The following is a 23,396-nucleotide window of genomic DNA, read 5'->3' on the forward strand; positions in this document are numbered from 1 at the left end:
TCACATTGAGATATAGGAAACCACAGATGGCATACCATATCTGGATTTCCAAGGTAATACACACACATCATCAGGAAAGGGTATTTGGATGTTCAGGAGCCAATCCCAGTCATTGCTGATTATGCCACGGTCCTGATCAAAGGGCTGGAGCATCACTCTTAGGAAGAAAAGTGGAGTCAGGCTTGTTTAGAAGGCTCATGGGAGACCAGTACCTGAAGAGAGCATATAAGCAGGAGCGGAACCAAATTTTTACATGGTCTGGAAGAGATAGGACAGGGGGGAAAGGCTTTAAACTAAAAAATGGGAAAATTAGGTTAGATGTTAGGCAGAAAATTACTCAGAAGGTGGTGGTGGTAAGGCGCTGACACAGGCTGCCCAGAGAAGCTGTGCGTTCCCCACCCCTAGAGGCATCAGGGTCAGGTTGGTTGGAGCCCTGGGCAGCTTGTCAGGCGGGTGGTAAACCTGCCCATGGCAGGGGGTTTGGAAAACTCAGTGTTCTTTAAGGTCCCATCAGACCTAAGCCATTCTACGATTCTACAATTCTCTCCCATCTCACCTCTCCACACACTTACTTGAAGATCCATACATTCCCAGTTCCTCTGTTGTCCTTAAAGATCTATTACAGATTTGGAAATGGCGCTGGCTTCTTGAAAAGAAGCAGCTAACAGACGGCATGAGAGGAGCCATGGGTCTCTGTTAGAGCTTAATCTTCAGCAGCAAGCTTTGGCTCTATCTCCAACCAGGAGCTACAGGCATAATCCCACAGAGCAGAGCTCAGCCCGGCAGCAGCACAGACACTTGGTGAGAGCCACGCGCAGCTCAGACTCGCTCACATCGAAGCAGTGACCTGTCGAGAAGCAAAAGGCTGTTTGTTACAAAGCCTGTGTTTTGTGCCAATTATGAGGCAGTTACACTGAAAAATGTCGCTTTGATGTGAATCTCTTCAGGTTGTGAATGTTAAACACCGCACGCTGCTGGGTAGGTGTATGATTTTGCAGGATCGGAGCCCGCATCCAGGAGTAATTAGCAAGACTGTGCCAATCTCCAGCCCGTGCACTGAACTGCTGGGTCCGATGCAACGGCTCCACAGTGGGGTATCGTAATTAGCAGAGATGCAACACAGTGAATAATTGGAAAGACCAGGAAATGCCAATGAAGTTTATATAAGGAAAAAAAATTTCCTTAGATCTAGACAATCTCTCGTCACCATGAAACTTCAGGCTCCTCTTTCGAGGCGGTGTGACGGAGCGCCGCTGTTAAAAAGCAGCAATATTCTCTTCGCTGGGACGAAGCTGAGGGGGGACTGAGCTTCTCCGCGGGGAGCGGAGCCGGAGGAGCCCAGCCGCACTCACAGCCCCGGGAGGCCGGGACAGACCCCGCCCCGCTCCCTGCCCGCAGGCCCCACCTCTGCTTTCGCTTTTCCTTTCGCTTCCGCCTGCCCGGAGCTCAGCGCTAAGGCAAGCCCCGCTGCCGGTTCCCTGCCCCTCGGGTCCTTCGGGCTTCGCTCCCCTCCCCTCCGCCCCTCTCCCTCCCGCCTCGCACCTCAGGGCGCTGGAAGCGGTCCGGCCCTTCGCGTGGCTGCACAGCCGTTTCCTCGCGGGGGGCACGGGGCGTCGTTTGCAATCGGCGGCGCCGATTTCCTCCACCTGCACGGGTGGGACCGCTCCGCTGGGGCAGCTTCTCCTGCTGCCTGTGGCCTGCACGCTTTTCTTCCTCACCGTGTCACAACTGCGTTTCATTTCCAGGAAGCGCTTGTTCTTTCCTAAGGCCTGTACGCTGTTGATACAGACAAAACAGAAGTTAAAAATTGAGATTCCATCCTTGGAAGACGGTAGAGTTTCTTTCAAGCCTATTTGCATGTATCACCTTTCTTCCCAACACGCTTCTTTCCAGATCATGAAAAATTTTCCGGCAACTAATTGTAAGATCTTAAATCATAAAATGATTTTCACTTCTTGTGTGCCGTGTTCAGAGCGGTGTTAGACAAGAGACTTTTAGGCATTCACCACAGGGCACAACAGTGATGGCCAGGCATGTACTGCATCACCAGAAATCTATAGGTGCGCTTAGTTGGTGAAGGACCACACGGCATAACAAACTGGCAGTCCTACGTGTCCAGTTAGTGGTTTTGGTTAGGAAGTACTGAAATAACAGTGCTCACTGAGGGATGCTTACATTCTTGTACTTTTACTTGTAGATGTCAGGAGATCAGCATGCAGGAGATCAGCATGCAGGCCGTTCCTCTGAAGAGAAAAGTGATGGAGACCAAGATGATATAGTCGATGCAAAACCAGACAGAAGTAGCAGACTCTTACTTTTTGCCAAGTAAGTTACCACTTTCATTTCCATTTTTCTTTTTGCCAGCTATGATACTGCCTTTCTAATGGGATTGCAGTGTTCAGTTTGCCATGCCCAAGTGCCAAAGAGTGTCTGATAGGCAGCCTATGCTGTATAAAGTCTGACATATTTAATCTGTACCCTACTGCTGAACAGCCTTCACACTGCTGATTTACAGAGACCCGTAATATCTCCCATCAGCTTACTTGGTAGTCGAGAGGGCACTAAGTTCATTTAGCATCAGATGTAGCCCCTCATCTTAAACATTGCCCTTTTGTGGAGCTGGGAATTAAATATGCCATTAATTATCTATTTTACTGCATTCAGCTCTGCTAATCTCCTACATCATTGGAACCCCCTGCTGACTATTTAAGTTAGTTTAAAGCCTGGATGTGCCATCTAGACCGTAGCACAAAGAAGCCTCACTGAGTCTAGAGATGTAACCTATTACAGAATAAATTAAAAGCCTTTCATTTCAGCCCAGTAGACTCAACGAAGCATAGTTTTACTTTCATTAAATGTACAGGCAGCAAGAATTATCTACTGTTTTACAGACAAGGAGCACATAAATGTGACCGAAAACGCAAAAGCTAAAAAACAAATGTGCAAAAGTAACAAATGCTGTTGAATATCAGGAAATACTAATTAATGTGGTAAATGTATTGTATTTTATTACAGCTGTTTATTACAAATACTTGTAATTACAGAGGCTTAATTTTTTATTGTTCTTGGACATATCCACATTCAAGTGAACAGTATAATTCAAAGTACGTGGGGAATGTCATTTTATTTTTGTAGCATATTATATGAACACGATGGGTGTAACAAATCTGAGAGAGATGCGAGAGAAGTGAAGTTGCTTTCTTCTTAGATGACTTTTGATGTGCTGTTAAGCAAATCACTGAAGTTTTCTCTCATTTTCTCATTCCTCAAATGCATTTTAAGATGTATACACATTAATTTCCACAAAGGCACATTATACCAAATAGACAATTTAATGTTTGTTCCTAAAACTTCAAGTATTTTCCCAAGTTTTCTTTTAAAATTTCTAAAATGTGTGTTTTAAAGTATGACATCTTCTTTAGAAGAAGCAATATGCTAATATTGTTACTCAATTATGCAACTCAAAGTTAATCATTCCCAAAGGAAAAGCAAGAATCAGCACTTCTATCACTTTTCTTTTTCATAAGAAATTTTCCAAGTAATTTGGCTATTCATCAGCTTGAGACATTCATCTTTTGGGAAATCCTTGAAGATACAAATTTGAAACATCTTTTGCTAGAAGTAAAAAGGAACTCAGATAAAATAAATGCTGAAGAAAAAATATGAGAAGTTTGAGATGTTTCAATATAGATTTTGTAATAAAAAATTGAGTCTGGAATTATCTATCAGTGCTGCTTGGCAAAAGCGACGTTGGCCTGAAGAGGAATGAGCTGTTCTACAGAGAGGGTCTTAAAAATCCAAGTGCTCTGATAAGGTCATTGTCTTATAGATACTCTCTGGCCTGCAGGAACACAAAAGGAATGTGAGAGGATAAAGGAAGATGGTTTAATTACCAAAAAGAGTGGCAGTCACAAAGGAGAAAGTGAATAGAGAATGATTGATTGCTCATTGGCCTCACAAAAAAATTATAAGAGACATCCAATGAAAAGTTTATAGAGTAAGATTAAAACAATCACTAAGATATGTTTTTTCCATGGTATGGAGCAGAGTCATAAAATTTAAGCCACAAGATACTCATCTAGATTCTTCTGAACTCATCTGAAATAGCAGCGTATGCATGTGTGGAAGAAAAATCTAGTGGAAATATAATGTTAAAATCTTTGATATGAGATGCCCCTAAATCAGATTTCTGCGAGAATATATTCTGGACCAAATTTCTTTAGTTTGTTCTTAAAACTCATTAGTGGTCAATAACAGGTACTGGGCTCAGTTTGCTTTTGATTGGATCCTGACCAGCTGTGATTTGATTGCCAAGGCTCCATTTTGGCAATGTAAACTTAATATTTGTTTAAAAAAAAAAGTGTCTAGAAAGCTTTAGATTGACTACATTTTTTTGTTTTGCTGATCCAATTTCTACCACCTGTGCAGTACTTTCATGGAGAGTGGCTCTGGGCAGCCTGTTTTGGTGGTTGGACACCCTGCACATAGCAGGGGGGGGTTGAAACCAGATGATCATTCTGGTCCTTTTCAACCCAGGCCATTTTATGATTCTATGGAAGTCAGCATACAGTTTCACTTATATAAAAAAATCAAAATGTATTTAAATATAAGCTTAAAAAAAAGATAAACTCAATGGGAAAACAAGTATTTTCTACTGTTAAACAACGTGAATTGTAATGAGAAAGGAAACAGAACAGCAAGAAACTAAAATCAGAGCTATGCAGACAGAGCAACTACTTCCAGTACCTTCACAGATCTCTGTCTATGAACAGAAATGTAGATAGCCAGTGCAGTAAACAGAGATAGGTGAGAATCTTCAACATTTCTCTAATAAGACCACGACCGTGGCTCACCAAGCAGGAAGCAGAGCTCAGAGCAAGCCACAGACAGGGCAGACTCATCTGTGTGCACCACAGTTTGGGGGAATTCTCTTCTGCGTATTTCCTTTTCTTGGAAAGAGTGCTACAACTTCAGTAACGGCAGAAAAGTGTTTGGGATCGTTGGGCGGCTGTTGGTATTTGTAGCCACTAGATGGCAGAAAGGCTTTACTTTTGTTTACTACAAAATTTTACAGAAGACTAACTTTGTGAGATCCGCAGTTGACCAAGAAAATTCCGTTTCAGAAGGCAGACACAGCAAGATGCACTACGGCAACCTTGAGCAAAACAAGATTTTAAAAGACATGATAGCAAATATTGAGTTGGGAATTGAGACACGTTTTTAATTTTTTTAATGATAATTAAAAGCAGACAGAACTTTTCCCATATAAACTTTTCTGTGCTGTATGTGCTCACATCACTATCTTTGAGACCTTAGAAATAACCTTGCTTCTCCAAAAGATTATTTAGTTTCCTTATTTGGAATCTTCAGCTATAGAACTCTGTTAGGAGGATTGAGGAAACATAGCAGCCAAACCTATTTTAGCATCCAGGTAGCATAGTTTAGCATGGAATAGAATTCAGGTCCCATTGTTAACTAGAGCTAGAATTTCTCTTACTTCTAATGTGTTTTGTCATTTGTTTGTTTAAAGCTGCATCTAAAAATTCCCAAGGTTTGGTAGACCAGCACTCACACGTTCAATAATCAGGACTGTGAACTTCAGTGAGGAAGTGTAATGCAGAAGAAGGTAGTTAGTAGTAGTATACAGATACCAGTTTTACACTTGTTAATTTTGTAGAACCCTTTGTCCTTTGGTTACTTTTATTCACTGCAGCCCTGCTGTCTGATTTACAGTCAAAATTTCCCTTATTTGGAAAGGGAAGATGTTGTTTAAATATATGTTTAAAAATTACAAATGCCTATTTATCACTGAAACTGTGTGATTCAGTAGTATCTTTAGAGTAAAACACATGCAATGTATTGTAACAAAATCTCTATGAGTCTGGTGGGGTACACCCATGTGTGCTCCCTAAGAGTCCTTAAGCTGTTTAAGACAGTAAAAGTTATTTATTTCTACTAAATCAGGCCACCATAAAGTTTGGGACTACATTCTAATTAATTTGGAAGCTTTCTATAAACATCAGTGCATATCTTACTGCAACAGTTCAAGAGTTACGATGGCTACCAATAAAACAGCCAAAGTTTGTAAACTCATGTAACAATCAGAAAGAGCAACACAGTGGAATGATGATACAGGAGATGTAACAGCAAAGGCACTAGTGCAACGGAAAGGCATTACAGAGGAAAAGAAGTGCTCACCCATCTCTGAAGATCCAGGCTTACAGAAAAAACTCCACAAGAGAAGGCTCTCCAACCAGAGATCCCACCCCAGCAGCAGTCAGCCCCTATATGAGGTCTAAGAGAAGTGCAGCCAGGCTTCACCCCTCTGGTCACGCAGCTGAATTGCCTTCACCTGTGCTCCCAGGACTGACTCTGTCCTTTCCACAGGTGATCAATCAGTGGTTCAAGCCCTGACTCAACAGTTACCATACAACTAGTGTTTAGATTCAAAAGACATAGGAATGTTGTCTTGTTTGTTTTTCATTCATATGGCATTAATTTAGGCTACAGGACACAAAAATAAGGAAGCACAACGTTACTTAAGCTGTTTTAACGTCATGAGCTCTATCTCAGTATAGTCACATTTCTCAACATAAATAATCTTGTCCTTTAAAGAATAAATACTCGTTTTTGAGATTCAACTTCAGCTGAACCTCAGCTATGGAGCTCCAAAGGAGTGGAAAATTGTCTTTGTTTCAGTCTTGCTTTTTTGTTGTTCTTCCATTTTTTCAGGAGGTATTTTTTACCCAGTTTTGATTCAACAGTTTCTTTATATTTGGTTCATAGGAAGTTTTGCAGTTAGTACTTGACAAAGAACAGTTTCACATAGTTTATATTTTTTCCATCTCAAAGCTGTGTATCTTTTCCAGAGTTGTCCATTTTGTATTTTGGGCCTTTTGGAAACAGTGGACTTGAATGAACTGCTTAGAAAAATTACTGCTAACATCATATGTTTAAGAAGTAACTGTATTTGCTTCTACACCAGCTGTTCCTGCCTTGAAATTAATATGTTCACATTCAGATGATGCTTTGGGTGATATTTCATCTTTTCAACATAACTTTTTGCACTTCTAAATTCTAAAATACAGTTCTGTTATAGGTTTTCCAGCCACAGAATATTACAAACCTTTCAAAATCAAATACTGCTTATCTCTTTTATCCTTACATTGTGTATAATAAGTAAGTTACTTACTGAGTAACAGCCGAACAATCATCCGAATTTACGCTCTGAGCTGAAACCGAACTGAACTCCTGGTTCAGCCACAGGTTTCCTTTATATTTCTAAGCAAATCACTGAATGCATTTTTTAATCCTATAAGCGAGTGATGATCTTTCCTTTTACTATCCTCACTCTGAAGTTCAGTGCAATTTCATTTTAATTTGTTTGGGGTTCTGCTTTTCCCAAGCTAAATACCAACATATGTCCTCCAAAGTGATGAACACATAGTTTTAGAAGTAACGGGTTCTAGCAACTCTTGTCTGCTAATGTTAATTCCTACAAATACAGTGAAAGAGCTTTTAACAGACGTGATACAACAGAGGTGTTCCTTTTCGTTACTCATTCTTGAGCTGGAGGCTCATTTTCAGTTTTGTTATGATCATTTTTGTTAGATCTAGCTCTCAATTTCTACCAAACACCACAGGCATACAAACAGTTATAATGCTGCACAGTGCTTGTACTTTCCCTTGGACGCTTACTGAATATACCATGTAGGAAATGCCCAGTATCTTGAAATAGCACCTAAAGTATAAGAAGTAACTAATTCAGTTAGCATTTGCTCCCAGCCTCCTTGGAGACTTCCTCAGGTGAAGCACAGCAAACACTGGATTGTTCCTGAACTGTATCTGGAGCAAACGCAACAGTGATCAAGTAGCCTAATTCCTTTTTATTGCAGTAATTTATTTCCTTCATTGTAATGAACTCTATGCTGTCAGCACTCAAAATGTGGAGGAAAGCTACAATAGGTTTTAATATTTAACCTTTTAAAGGAACCACAATAAATTAAGCTGTATTTTTGAATAATCCAAAACTGCATAAGAGTAAATATGTGGGAAATAGTTCTGTGAATTAGAATACAAAAGAGGTCTTGTAAACTATCTATGTTGATGTTCATCATTTTCTTAGAAGCATTCATTGTGCAAATATTGTACTGATGGTTGGTTCCGGTTCTGCAAGAAGGTGTGGAGTTGTATTAAAAAGTAAAGCTTGCTGTGTCACCTCCATCTCAAGATCTGCTCTATTTTCCTACACTCTTATCTAGGAACAGTGACAGGATCAGAGTGTGTTTTCCACTTGTCAGCAAAGGTGGATCAGGCCTGCATGACCTCTGTTTGCAGGACGATAGCTGTGAGGGTTTGAATAGCCCCATAGAAAAGTCCAGTGTGACCCACTGCTGACACATGCAGATCTTTGGGCCTGAGCACAGGGCATCCTGTTTCATGCTCCAATCTAGCCCCGAGCATGGTGGGCTCCTAGCATTACCAAGAGGATTAGACTTGCTCTTGAGCACAAGTTGAAGTCAGATGCAGTGTGGAGTGCCATTTGATGATGAGCCAAGGTACTGTGGAAAGTTATTTACCTCCTTCCTTCCCTTCCACCTGTTTGGGAACCTCGTGAATGAGCACCCTAAGGGAGTTTAGTTGTGAATTATAATTCTTCTGGCATTTTGCAATTGGTAATCCTAGATAGAATGTTCTCCTAGATATGTTATTCGGGGGTTTTGCTTTGTTTTGAGTCATCTTCCAAGCAGCCTGTGTAAAAATATATATACCTGCTAACTGTTCATAGTACCTATGACAGATAAAAGAGGCTTTTTATTTTTCTTTTACTGCATACTTGTGAGTTGCCTGTGTACATTATTTAGGATATGATCATGCAACATTTCAGTTTCCAGAACACCCTTGGAAGGTGTATGTGCTCAGGTTTTCCGGAGATGAGCAGAAAGCCTTTCAGCAAGCAACATTGTTTTTGGAAAAATTCTACCTGTTGAATGGTATTTGAATATTATTCCTCCATACCATGCAGGAAATTGATCAGGAAGCTGAATTACAAATTGATCATTAAGAATCTGGAATTTACTCAGTTTTGGTCAACTGCAGGTGTCACACCACAGAATTGTCATGCAGGCTGTCAATCATCCACACAGTTGTAGGTGCCCAAAGATAAGGATGACAGTACCTCATTCTTTTTTTCCTTCTTTTTTCAACTGTTGAGAAATGTGGGCAGTATTAGACATAATAAACTGTGCTGAAACATTTTCATGAAGTGGAACTGGCTTAGCACCAGCGTGCTCCATCTTGTTCATGTATATGTAATGAATAAAATTGCAGCTCTGATTTTGATTTCGTTATGTTAAGGCCATCAGTCACAGAATTAGAAGGATGGTGGGATATTTGGCACTAAGGGACATGATTTACTTCTGGGACTCAGTAGGTCAGATTGATGGTTGGACTTGATGACCTTGAAGGACTTTTCCAACCTAGTTGATTCTATGACTCTATGATAAGTTTAGATATATTTTAGAAATCCAAGAATACCTGTAGTGTACAAAGGATGCCACAAGTTCTAGCCTGAAGCTTCTTCTTTCAAACAGCTCAACTCCTTTTCTTCACACTTAGTTTCTAGATGTTCTGAACTGGGTTTCTCTGCTTTCCAAGTTCCTAGAAAGATTTCCTCTTCTCTTAATTGGAGAAGAACCTGAAACTAAAATGGCACCAAAAAGCTACTAGGTTAGTTCAGGTTTTGAAAAATATCTGAGAGATTTAAAATGTATTTTATTTCATTTTTCTAAAGTTGAAAGGTAATTTCCTTGGAACAAAGGTAAAATATATGGAATATAACAGTAGGAGCTGGGAGGCACTGTCTGTAAGCAAAGAATTCAAAAGTGCATCCAACAAAGTGAACATTTACAGTAAGTAAAATCAGTTCAGCAGATCCCTCAAAGTGAGGCCAGCGTTTGAAACACTGCAACGTTGCAACATTTTATTTAGGCACATAAGATCTTTGAAAAAAAAGTTTTAAATCTAAGAGACGTTCTGCAGATTAACCAGAAGCTGCAGGTTTGTAGAAACTTCTGAACGAGATTTTCTGGTTTGTTTTGCAAGTGATCAAACGAGAAGCGTGCTCGCACACAGGTGAGTCAGCTACTGCAGTGAGCACGCTGGTCACACGTTGATTTTGCTCGCCTCTGCAACTGTTGCCCTTGTGGAGCTTTGTGGTAGGTGAGGCCCTGCTGTGGATGAAGCGAATAGACTTTAGGTTGTGGTTTACGGGATGTGGAACGCAGTCTTTCCTATATTTCAGGGGAGTAATTGCAACCACATAAGCCATGTTAGATTCACTGTTAAGGTCCTGGGAGACTTTGGGGCTGTACTTTGAGGACTGCCATACTCTATGAACTGCAATCATGTGTATTTTGCAGTTGACGTGAAACTGTTAATGCCTACACGTAATTATTCAGGGAAGCTAATGATCAGTATTTGCTTCTGGACTGAAATCCTCTGTATACCTCCATCGTGCACAGTAGGAATGCATTTGTTCCGAGCACTGTTTTCCACCAGGGACATGTACATGCCAGTACACTGCTTCACCTACTCTGGGTAAATTTGCAAGACTGTGCAAATATGTGGCTGCTAAATATAGAATCACAGAATCATAGAATGGTTTGCATTGGAAGGGACCTTTAAGATCACGAATTTCCAACCCCCCCTGCTGTAGGCAGAGACACCTCCCACTAGACCAGGTTGCTCACAGACCCATCCAGCCTGGCCTTCAGTGCTTCCAGGGAATGGGCATTCACAACTTCCCTGGGCAGCCTGTTCCAGTGTCTCACCATCCTCACAGGAAAGAATCTCTGCCCAGTATCTACTCTAAACCTACCCTCTACCAGTTCAAAACCATTTCCCCTTGTCCTGTCGCTATACATCTTAGTAAATGTTGCTTATGGCTCCTGTTCTGCTGTTGGAAGTGATATAACATGCTACAAGAAACTTAGAAAATGCCAGGGGTTCGATTTAAAAACTGGAAACATTTTGTGGACTTTTTGCAAAATCTGTAACAGCACTGCTACGTATTTTGTAGTAGGAACCAAAGTAAGACTTTTGATATGACTGAAGGTATGAACCCAGACTCACCATGGGCAAAAATGTCAATGAAAGCTTAGTTTGTTCCCAGCCCTATTAGTATCTCTGTAAGTCCAAGCAAATAATTCCACTGTTGACTTAACTCGTTTCTTTCAAGGAGAGAAATATTGCTACAACAATCTTGATTGCGTATTTATAGTTAGAAGGAGGATGTGGGGCACGTTTTTTTGGTAAGAAACAAGAGATACTTTCTCTGTTAATTCCTCACATCAGATTCATTCAAAAAAAATCTTTTCCTCCGGTGATTTTAAATGATCTTTGTTCAGTCAGCTGGCAGTCTTGCTGAAAAGACATCCTCAAGAAGTCATGAACTAATTACCAGTTTCAAATAAAGATGGAAGCTAAATATTTAGTATGGCTCTGATCTTGAGAAGGGTTACGAGCAGGTTTTCTTTTACTGTCTGACTAGTCCTATTGCTTTCAGTTTGCATAAGCATGCTGGGCCATTTCCTGTCATTTTACCACTTCCTAAAAATGACTGTTCTGGCTTAGGAACTTTGGCAGAGTGTATATGAAGAAGAAAGCACCGATCAGACTTCATGTATCATTGATAAATATGAGCGTTAGACTCCAGTGCTATCTATTTGATCAGTTTCACCATAATTTAAAATTTCTTTAAGGCAGGAAACAAGGCTATTAGAGGGACTAGGAGCCTAGGACTTTTTTTTGAGTTTAAAAGTTACTTTTCTGTATTGTGTTGTTTAGATTTGCTATTGTTTTTGAAATTGTTAGGTAGGTTTTCATTCATTTTGTGTAGTCTCCTTGCTATAGTAAACAATATAGGTGAAATGATGGATATCATTCAGATGCTTTTAGGTGAACTTCTACTTTTTAGGTGCTGTGTGTCTGAAAAATAGATGGAAATCACATATGCTACTGTAGTACTCAGGAGAAAAAGTCTGAGAGCCTACAGTGTGTGGCAGGCAGATTGGAAACAGAATGGAGTTCTGTCAAAAGCCAATGTCACCAGCTGTGGCTCCTATTAGTATTTAAAGTGGATTTCACTTTGCATTCCAGCATGTAGCATTGTTAGTATATGACCCAGAATCACATAATCAGGCACAGTGCAATACAGTGTTAGTATTTGGACTAGCATTTATGGCTAATGCTTAGTCTTTGTCCCATATAATTTATGCTTTTTGGTTATTAACAGTAAAAATATAATCATAAAAGTATAATCAAGAGATGCTTCAAATGGAGCCACAATCATCTTGTCCAGAAATGTTGCAGTTCTGCCAACTTGATGCAGTAACAATGGGAAAAGTCAACAGGATAATCTATTATTTGCATGCAGCTCTAAATCTACTTGACATTTTACCTAAACAAATCTGACAAAGAACAAAGAGTCTGCCATAAAGAACTTAAGACCTAAAAAGCTCTGGTCAGGTTTAACAAGTGTCTTGTGCTTGTTATTACCAATAGATTTCAAGAGAAAAATAAATTCAGAGGGGAGTGTGTACAGTAATTAGAGGTGTACTAAGTATGGTGAAATTAGACTGGATGAAAGTATTAAAGCTGCACAGAAGTATTAAAGCTGACAGTTTGGAGAGAAGGTTGTATAGGAGCAAGGCAAACCCACGAACATTCATCAGAAAGCAACAGACATGAGTAGACCACTGATTATTGAGACTAGAGTGAAAACAAACAAATTAAATGCAGAACTTTGATTTGTCTAATTCATGCATTCTGTTTCTTGGTAACTTCCTCAGAAGGTAAAAATGATGAGGGGGCATCTAAGTGGTTAGCAGTAGAATAAAGAGCACTGAAGTTTTATGATATCTTCTGTCCCACAACATGCAGTGCATGAAAGTTCTGCAGGTATTTGATGGGTTACCTGAGAAGATCGGTACTGTGGACTTCATCAGTCTGCCACTGCCATAATCTTCTTGCCTGGACTCAAAGGCTGACTACCCTATAATAACAAGAATCAAGTTCTTCTCCAATGCCAAAAGGTCTGGGGATTTCAGAAGCAATCCTGAGACAATGCGTTCTGTAAATGACAGCATGTTTTATAAGACAAATTTTCTTTTTATAGAAATCTGCTAACAAGGTATTAAAAAGCAATATACAACTACCCATCATACTAATGGAGAATGTAAAGGAACTACAGGGAAAACAAACAGGAACCTCCTCCTATCCTATGAGAAGGAAGTGATTATCTTGAAATTTGTTTTATCCTTCTAATCCTCTGTCTGTTTGCCTATTTAAGTGACTGTTCTTTTCTGAAGAGCCTTGTTTCTGCCCTGGGTGTTTCTAGGTGTCACTGAATTGCTTGCTTTTAAGGCAGAGACACTCACATTTCCAGGAAAAAAACAGTTGTCTGTCAGTTTCTATCAGTCTCTTTTTAAATTACTTTTTATTTTCAGGTTCAGTAAATGGATTGGTGTAATAGTTTCTACCCTAGATATTGCCTCTTTTTCATGTCTTCCTTCAATCCACTCCTCTCTCTTGAGACTTTTACCTGTGTCATGCTGCTACTGTTCCAAGGGGAGTCCATATATTACAGCAGACAGGCATTTTAAAAAATGTTTTATGTTTACTAGCTTTTACACCTTGCACAAAGACGGACTTCATGGTTGGCATTAATTATGGAATGGAATGGAAGCAGAAGACCTCCACAGAAATATTGTGCTTTGCTTGAAGTGAATTAGAAGTTAAGACATGGCAAGAGACTGGAAGCTCTCCTGTTAAAGGATGCTATGTCATAATTCTGCATGGTAGCAAAGATAGTGCAGAGTGATGCTAGAAGAAGGGAAGCCAAAGGAGAGGAAATTGGGACTGCTCAGAGACACTGTTTTCAACAGAACTGTAAAGATTTCATTTTCTTGAAAATAATCTTTACGTATACTTAATAGTTAACAGGGGTGCTTTTATCCTTAAATTCTGATACCTTTACATATGGAAATCATGATTTACCAAAGCATAACAGAAAAAAGTTTGTTGTGATAACTGTCATTTCTTTAGGCAGTCAAGATCTGAGTTCCTACTGGCGCAAATGAAGGTATCTCCATTAACACTGGCAGGATTTTAGTCAGTCATAATGATGAGAAATTTGGCCTTTGCTATTTAAAAGTTCAGTAGCACAATGATAAATGCTATGGGAAACTTTCGTTTTGTATTTGAAATGTGAGAAGTTGATAATGATGTTTTTCCCAGGGTTGACGCTGAGTGTAGACTTGATGAAGTCACATTCCTAGGCATGCCGCTGTCAGGCCTAAGCCCTAGATTTAGAAACACTGTAAGAATAACTAAGAAAATGTGCAAGTTACTTGAGGGTGCCAGAGTGGACTTTTGATTTTTCTGAACTCTCAGCTGAAAGAAGAGAACGCGAAATATGTGAGAGCAGTGATAGAAGAATGTTTCTGTCTGAGGGAAAAGATCAGAGTAGTGGAGTGAGGAATTGAGGCACGGCTGTAGTTAAAAACTAAAAGCAGAGGAAACAGTTGTAAAATTCAAGTTTCTGTTTAGTCTGGGCAAGTTTGAATCCAGAAAGAGGGAAATTAAAGACGTTGGATATCAGAGAAGCAGAAAGAAATAAAACTAAGAGCAGATAGTTGACAACAGTTTATAAAAGCACATAATTAACCCCTGGAAATGCTCTCAGAAAATACTGTGATTAGAAAGCTTAGAGAACAACAGTGGTAAACATTTATGTTAATGTGTCCAGTTCAAAGCTTAAAAATCAAAATTTGTCTAGAAAGCTTTGTGCTTTCAGTCATAAGACAGCCTGTCACTGACAAGGAATTTCCCTTTAGGACTGATTAGTACATATTTATAACATTATTAGTCATTATTACAAGGTATGATTTAACTTGTTTAAACTGAAGAGTGGAACCTTAAACAATCAGCTTAAGCCACTCAGGCAATTCCCAAATTGCCCTATTTTGGCGTAGCAAACAGAATCAAAAAAAAAACCAACAAAAAAAAAAGAATTCTCCTTGGATTGCAGTGTGGGATAAGTGTACAGCACAACCTTTGCTTTCTTATTCATTCAATTTGGACAGATACCAAAAGATTTCTGGAACTATTTTGTTGTCTGCCAGTAAAGGAACAACAGGCGTAACCCCACAAGATACGCTGTGGTTGCTTATGATCTGATTATCCTGTTAAGCTTGGAAGCAATCATTAGAACAAAAGCATAGTATCCTTTGTGAAAGAATGGGGAAATTAAACGATGGATTCATGCGGACTGTTGCACTGGCAAGGCTTGTCTGTGACCTTTGATGTTGAACAGCATAGAGCTTCTGGCATGCTTTTGGGAATACCAGCAGTAGCTATATCTCTTAAAGTCCTGAGAATTTCTGCATGAATGAGTGCAAACTATTGAACTCGGAAGTTAAGTGGTTTCAGAGAAGTTGTGTGGCTGCTTTACTGTGCCACTTAACCCCAGCTGCTATTTTCAGAGAAGTTCTTTGTTGGGTAATGTGACCGCATGACTTCTTGTCTCAAATTAGATCGTTTCTAGCATTCTGGAGTGGACAGTGTAAATATGATATTGCACCACGTAGGTAGATCTATTCCAAGTGTGCAAAACTGTTCATGGATTGAACATCAACAGAAATTTGTGTAGAATACCCCTGAAAATATCTTAGTATATGTAACAGCCACTGCTAGTCGTACAGCATACTCAGGAAGTCAGTGAAGCTGGATAAATTTGTATAAACTTGAATAGGGCATGGGCTGAGGAAATTAGTCTCTTCATTGGCCTGAGTGCTTACTTCTTGTTTTGAATGTTCTTTTTCTCTTTTCTTTTTTCCAAAGAGTTGTCTTGTGATGTTGGACTAAGGGGAATTTTAGGCTAAAATAAGAATCCATGATCTCTTTGAAACCCAAATGTAACATTAACATCATGCAGCTGTGGATAATTCTTTAAAATGGTTAAAATCTTTTCTTGAGGCTAAGCACATTTAATTATTGCTCTCAGAGCCCTCAAGAAGCAGTATGTAGGGAGAATACCAATATTTGGGTTTGACAGAATAAAACCCTGTACTTTGAGAGTATCAAAGACAATCCTCAAGTAGGTACAATTCAAAATCTTGTTTCACAGTTTCTAAAATAATTCTAAGAGAGGAGATGACAGTCAGATGATGGGTAAAAAAAGAGTGTAGAGAAAGCCTGCAAGATGCAACTATTTAATGTGGTCACTTATAACAGAGCATGAGGACACTCAAACATAAGAAGAAACTGTTTTAAAATTGAATTGCCATGGCATTTGAACATAATGAATCATCTGGAGATGCTTTATTATGGTTTCCAGTTAGTCTTGCCCCTAAGTAATAAAAAATAGGACACTTGGAGACTCCAACAATTGCTAGAGACAACAATTGTTAAATCAGGAAGATAAGAAAGTACTTTTCCTAAACATTTAATCAATCCACAGCAATCTCATCTCTCAAGACTATTAGTGAAGCAAATAGCTTGGGTAATTTTCTGGAAATATGTCAAAGTGAGAATACTGAAAGTACTTAATTGACATTATGGGACAAATCTAATTTTGTTTAAAAGAAATGGTATAGTACAGTTGGTTGTGCTGACAAAATAGGTTTGTTTTCTGCTCAGACTGCAGCAGTAAGTACTACTGGAAGCAAGATGCTGATACTTTCTTCTGCCCTTTCCCAAGTATTGTCTCTAAGCAGGCCTGCTCCAAAGCTTGCTTATATTTCTAATGTTTCATCAGAGCCTTTGAAGGCTTTCCCTCGCTTCAGTTCTGCTTGTGGAGATCACATCAACATCAGAAGTCACTTGGCTGGACAAAAAAGTCCACCTCAAAAAGCAAGCATTACTGAGTTCCTCATGCTTGTATTTCAGGTGTGCGTGCAGGTTGTCGTGGATTCATTCTATAATATTTAATTTAGAATAAATTGGTGGGTAGAGTCCATGCTGTCTCTCAGCATCTTTTTCTAATTCAGTCTAAGACTCCATCGTATATCAGAAAGATCAGTGTACAGTTATATTAGTGGAGAATGTTTACAGGATAAATCATATGTCTTCTCATCATCCTTGGAATAGTTATTAAGGAAGATCTGTCTGGGTTTACATGAATCACTTACAGTAAAATTAAAATAGTTCTTACATCCAGAACCGTAGTTTGCAAAAGACTGCTGCCAGCCTGGTATTTGGTCAAGATCTGCATGTCTGCAATTCACTCAGGGGTGATTTTACCATCATCTGTATCCAAATACTGAATGGAAATCATGAGACTCAAGCAATGAGTTAATATCTCTACATCTCTGTGTGAAATATGAAGGAAGAGAAACATAAGAGAAATAAAAACATCAGGTAGTGCTGCCCCAGTGGCATGGCTTAAGATAAATAAGCACCTTGCTTGTGACTGGTCATTAACAGTTTTTTTCATTTGATTCACACAGGAAAAAGAAGAATGGAGAAGAAGAACAGCCAAAGTCCTCTCTCAGTAACCAGTACCGAATTGTTACACCCACATTCCAGTATAATATGAACTACAAGAAAGTTGGCAAATGTGTCATTATAAACAACAAAAATTTTGAAGACAAAACAGGTAACATTCTTTGTCCTGCTTGAGGACGAACCACATGACCTTCAGAGGTCCTTTCCAACCTAAGCCATTTTTGATTCTGTGATTCCATGACACTTCTTACAGATTTTAGAATTTTCATATTTTCATTAATCAATAAACCTGTTATTTTTAGGGCATGGAATTGTAATGACCATATTCACTTTAAGTAGCTGTTCATACTATTTGTTCCTGTTCTTTAAAACTTACATTAGAGTAGTTCTTTGCAGTAGGTGGTTCAAAAAGCACGTCAGCTTGTTCTGCCAACTTCCAACTAAACTTCTGCCCTAGAATTTAAGGCTGTACTGTTAAAACCTGAACTTTGGTATCTGCGGCCCATGTCATCACTTCTCTGTCTCTGAGCTGCTCCTAATAGCTATAGCTGCACTACAAAAGCTAACAGCCATAGCTGTGCTCTGTTCACAATCTGGTGTCGGCTGCACTTTCCAGATTGCGTGCAGTTTTGAAACAGATATTTGTGAAATAGCCAACTTTGTAGGCTTTTTTTTTCTCTACAAGTTAGGCAAACAAATTAAATGAAGTGCTTATTCCAAAGAATTTACGTCAATTTCCTTTAGGGGGTATCATGGGGAATCTTTTTTAACTATTGAAGAGCTTTGTGCATCTGTCACTCTGCATAACCAAAAGGAGATAGAATTCTCCACAGAGGTCCCATGTTGCAAGATGCTGGAGATAAACCAGCATTTTTCAGCATAAAATACATGTTCACATTGGACCTTGCATTATTTTGCATTGAAACAAGACTCATAGTTTGTTCTGAATGCCAAGGATGTTGTTAGAGGATTGTTTTAAATTCATGTCACCATGACATTGTATATAAATTAAGAACATAAAGTTGCTTTTGGACATACAAATTATTTTAAATTGTGTAATGTGCAATCAACTGCACTATTTCTTTTCTGGTAGGAATGGGTACACGCAATGGCACTGACAAAGATGCTGGAGATCTCTCTAAGAGTTTCAGAAGCTTAGGTTTTGATGTTCACACATACAATGACCGAAGCTGTGAGGATATGAAAACACTACTGAAACAAGGTAAAAATTTAGAATTATAGAGTAATTTATTGTGTAAAGGACCTCTGGAGGTCACCTAAGTAATGCTCTGCACAGAGAAGGTCAGATTAGAACAGAGTGCTTAGGCCCCGCGAAATGGAATTTTCTCTACAGAAAGATTTGATTTCTGAACAGATTAGCCTTAATTCTCCAGCTCCTCCAGTGTAAATTCAGAAATGCATAGTTTTGTTGTCATAGTAGATGACAAATCTACTAAAATAATTCCATATAGTTAAGAGTTCAGCTGTTGAATCAAGTGGGCTGAACTCTATGTTCATTTATTCAAGTTATTCATCACATTCTTAAAAATTGGGCTGTGTTATCTTTACCTTCTCCTTTTTATGACTTCCAGTAGAGGGCCACTCTTCATTTAGTCTCAGAAAGATGTGTTTGATAAATATAATTTGTCATTTAAAACGTTGCCCCCTTTTGGCTAACAAGTATTTGATTTGTAGCTGCTGAAGAGAATCACAGTGATGCTGCTTGTTTTGCCTGTATCCTTCTAAGCCATGGGGAAGAAGGTCTCATTTATGGCACTGATGGACCCATGGCTATCAAACACCTGACTGCACTCTTCAGAGGAGACAAATGTAAAAGCCTGATAGGCAAACCCAAATTGTTTTTCATTCAGGTAAATATTATATCCTTCTGATGCAGTGGGGAAAACCTATTATGTCACTTGTCTTCTCGTGAAATGCTCTGAAAGTTATCTTGCTGAATTTGGTAGAGGTCTTGAGGAAAAAAACAGTGTGGAGAGAAGTTAAATACAGGTGACTTTTATCTTGTTTGCTTTCAAAAAGTGATTTACATGCAGGATTCTTAGATGTAAAGAACATATCGAAATATTCCTCATCCACTTTTTTGCACGTGGATTCCTTTTGTGCTGGGTAATACATGAACTTCAGACCATAGAGGTAACCTCCATCTTGTGCAGACAGTGCTGAGAAGAGTATGTGATTATCAATAGAAATAATTCTGTCCAAGTATGTTTGGATAAAGGCTGCATCTCCAAATTACTGCATTCTGCTAAATTCTTCAATCTCCCTGAGTAGCCTTGTTTTCTACTTTCTTGCCTCTTATACATACAAAGTACTGCCAAAAACTACATCCATTTTAAAATGTTTAAAAAAAAAACCATTATAAAATACCTCATTTCTCCTTACTGGTCAAGTTCTCTTCATCTTCACTGCTGTTTCAGGCATGCCGAGGCTCTGAGTTTGATGAAGGTATACAAACTGACTCTGGACCTGCAAATGACACTCTGGAAACAGATGCCAATCCTAGATACAAAATCCCAGTAGAAGCAGATTTTCTGTTTGCATATTCCACTGTGCCAGGTAAAAAAAAAAAAAGAAAAAAAGGGAGGGGGGTGGGGAGGGAGTTTTAGAGGCAAGAAGCCTAAAAATGTCTCCTATCTTCAGTTGCCAATCAACATTTTTTATCTATAATAGTTACTCCAATAAAACGTGTTATTTTTACAGAACTGGCTTTTTCTCTGCCCTTATGCATCCCAGCTTCAGTGGTGATGGACAAAATGCTAAGACATGGTGTTTGGTTTGACCAGTGTGTTCCATTTACTACTTTTACAATGAGCTGAAACAGGAGGAAGCCCAAATCTGGCAGGTGACAAAGCACAGGCATTACAGATGGCAGGGGAAGGCGATACCAACCTTAGATAGGCTAGTTTAGTAACTATGTTGAATTTGCATGCAAGAAGAGGATGGGCTATAGCATGAACCTTTGCAAAAATATGCTTTATGAAAACATAGAGAATTGTACCTTAATATGCTGAAGGTTGGAGAGGTAATACACATTATTTTCCTTGTCTGTGAAACAAGATTTGTGACAGGAGTAATAAGAATTGAAGTTTTTGTGTGCAGTTACTGCTTATCCAGAATCTTTCACACAAACTGGTACATTTCTCTCTGATGTTCCACTCTTCAGCACAAAATCTTAAGAAGGCAAAGGGAAACAAGCACGCTTTTTTATCTCTTTTCTGTAAGGTTATTATTCTTGGAGGAATCCTGGAAGAGGCTCTTGGTTTGTGCAGTCTCTGTGCTCTGTGCTAAATGAACATGGAAAACAACTTGAGATCATGCAGATCCTCACACGGGTCAACTATGTGGTTGCCACGAATTTTGAATCACAGTCTGATGATCCACGCTTCAGTGAGAAGAAGCAGATTCCTTGTGTAGTCTCTATGCTTACTAAGGAACTTTACTTCTGAAAGCATATTTAATACAGCCAGTGATGTGAGATCGGGATAAATTTGGGGGTGAAGATTTGATTATAAATTGCAGTAACACAATTTTTAATAACAGAACTGTAATGACTCTAGATTGACATATTGTATAAGCTGGGGTACCTGACAAATGGACAATAGGCAATATTTTAAAGACCACCTACATGCTGTGAATCAATCCTGTAGCTAATTTCTGATTTGTATTAGAATCATAGGCTCCATGATTCTATTACAAATAGTTTTGATTTCTTTTAGTGTAGCTGTCTGAGAGTCACTTACCTGACTCCAAAAAACAGATTGTAAAATCTGTAAAAAAAACATATAAATGAAGCTCCATCTTTTCTTTCACTGCAATCTCATGGAATTGTAACTTCCTTGGAAATTTCCAAAGACCATCATACAATAAATATGTCCAGAGATGAAACTGATTTTGTAGCTATTCAAAAGGGTGCTTCTTAGTCTAATAAATTTATTTCCATTTTAGAACACTCTTAAAGAGTAATGGATGCACTGTGCTTAATATGGATGTCAATTTAGTTATCATTCTAGCATAAGGTTAATTTTATTTGCAGATAATCCAGCTGAATGGTATGGAAATGTATCAAATAGAAAGATTTTCATTTTGGTTTTTCTAAAAGTAGGCAATCTAATTAGATAATACCTTAATAAAATACCATTGTGAAGATTTTTGCAGATGACAATTAACTGAGAGAACAGCCTGACACAGTAGTCGTGCAGTTTCTCTGCTTGCAGAAATAAGAACGCCTGCATGTTGATTCATAAGTTTTGAACCCAGAAAAAGTTGATGTCTAGACTTTGTTATAAAACATTACAATTTAATGTTGAAACAACAGAATTATGTATTTCAGTAAGAAACGCACGTTTAGATTTAACTTCTATCTGTGAGGAATTTCACCGAGACCAGAAATACTTGAATCAGAAACCAGAAGTGCCTTGTTAGTTAATATATTGTCTTGATTTTGTACTTTGGAGTTATGTCAATGATGCTTATATTTCTAATTTTTATATTCTTTTTAAATATGATAGCTCAAAAAAGTAATTTTAATGGTTTGATTAGACTGATAAATGATAGGTTATTCACCCTTTTCCTAGTTATGGACTCTTACTTTTTTTAAATCTAAGGAAACAGGTGCATGCCAAGTTATCTCTTTATTGAGTATATTTTCTTACAGGAAATGTAGCATAGCGAGGCATATCTTTTTCATAAGTCAAATTTACAATTGTTTGAATTAAATAAATTATTGTTTTGTGAAAGTCTTGAGCATAATATCAATAAAGACCTGTTTTTTTAATTTCCTATGAACATCTGCCTGTTGGTCATTTGATCTGATGAAGTGAAAACCAACCAAAATACGTCCCACAGTTTTTCTCAGTCTTGAATGTTGCTCTTCTGCATCTTTATCAAGATGAGGTTTCCTGTGTCAGTTGGAAAGTGGATTGGCAGTATAAGCTGGCATTCAATCATTTGATTGTTTGGGTTAAGTAGGCCGGATCCTTTCATAGAGTAAACCAGAATTATTGAAAAGATTTTAATGGAAATCTCCTGATTTGCCAGCCCTTAATCTTGCCCAGTGCATAAAGTGTTTGTATACATTACACTGTACGGTGCTCTAGTGGTTCATATGAAAATGTTCTTATCAGTTCCTGCAAACAGCTCTATCTTAAACTGTTTTCTAGCACTGGAGAAATACCAGAAATGTTTTACCATGAGAAATGTACCAATTCAACATTTTCACTACTCTTACACTTTTACACAGCTCTTACACTTCACTGCACTTCACTGGTAGATTTTTACTAAGCTGGTTCTGCTAACAACGATATCCTGACACCAAAACCACCCTTTCATTGAGGGACGTTGTGGTTCTGAAGCCACAAAGCCTTGGGAACAATAAGGGAGCAAGCCGGGGTTCTGAAACAGAGCACTTGAGGTTTATGAAATAATGCTAAGAAATGTAACAGTCTAACAGTTAAGGAGCAGACTTCTTGTGCAGTTTATTCATAAAGGTTGTTTGAGAACAATCTTTAATCATTTAAAAAACTACTGCCAATCTATCTTTGCTCAGAAGCACTGCAAAAATGTAGACTTTACCCACTTCTGTCAAGTGGAGCAAAAGGCCATCAGTGCCATTCAAAATTGCTTGCAATTAAGGTGGATCATTAAATACCTCTGTCCCGTTGCCAGGGTTTGTGTGCATCTCACCACTCTGTAGCTGCCTCACCAACAGTACCTGATTCAGCTTGTGGCTGGTGAGGTTCCCAGTGAGTGGTGACGAGGAATAGAAGCAATTAGCATTGGTTAGTTTACTCTAGCAGTAGGAAAAGCTTCTTGCCCCACTTGACGTGATGTCTTAAAAAAAGGATGGACAGAGTGGGTCTCTGCAGATC

General features: G+C 38.7%; 1 protein-coding gene and 1 long non-coding RNA gene across 3 annotated transcripts; one reads left to right on the forward strand and one right to left on the reverse strand.

Annotated features, from left to right (window-relative positions):
* Positions 1 to 85: 85 nt before the first annotated feature.
* Positions 86 to 1,734, reverse strand: LOC125694198 (uncharacterized). Its single transcript, XR_007377450.1, has 3 exons — positions 1,543 to 1,734; positions 573 to 847; positions 86 to 212 (listed from the first exon to the last, which is right to left on the reverse strand). It is a non-coding gene; the product is annotated as an uncharacterized LOC125694198 (long non-coding RNA).
* Positions 1,417 to 22,320, forward strand: CASP7 (caspase 7). 2 transcript variants are annotated; one of them, XM_048947063.1, is made up of 8 exons: positions 1,429 to 1,457; positions 1,746 to 1,831; positions 2,198 to 2,325; positions 17,511 to 17,659; positions 18,602 to 18,730; positions 19,204 to 19,379; positions 19,947 to 20,085; positions 20,752 to 22,320. In XM_048947063.1, the coding sequence occupies exons 3-8, from the start codon at positions 2,198 to 2,200 to the stop codon at positions 20,973 to 20,975; spliced, it is 945 nt and encodes a 314-aa protein (XP_048803020.1). In that variant the 5' UTR covers positions 1,429 to 1,457; positions 1,746 to 1,831; the 3' UTR covers positions 20,976 to 22,320. The 2 variants fall into 2 exon arrangements, with proteins under 2 accessions (XP_048803021.1, XP_048803020.1); XM_048947064.1 differs by lacking the exon at positions 1,746 to 1,831 and having other exon boundaries at positions 1,417 to 1,457.
* The last annotated feature ends 1,076 nt before the right edge of the window (positions 22,321 to 23,396 follow it).

The sequence above is a fragment of the Lagopus muta genome, chromosome 5, assembly GCF_023343835.1.
Source record: "Lagopus muta isolate bLagMut1 chromosome 5, bLagMut1 primary, whole genome shotgun sequence".
NCBI lineage: Eukaryota > Metazoa > Chordata > Aves > Galliformes > Phasianidae > Lagopus > Lagopus muta.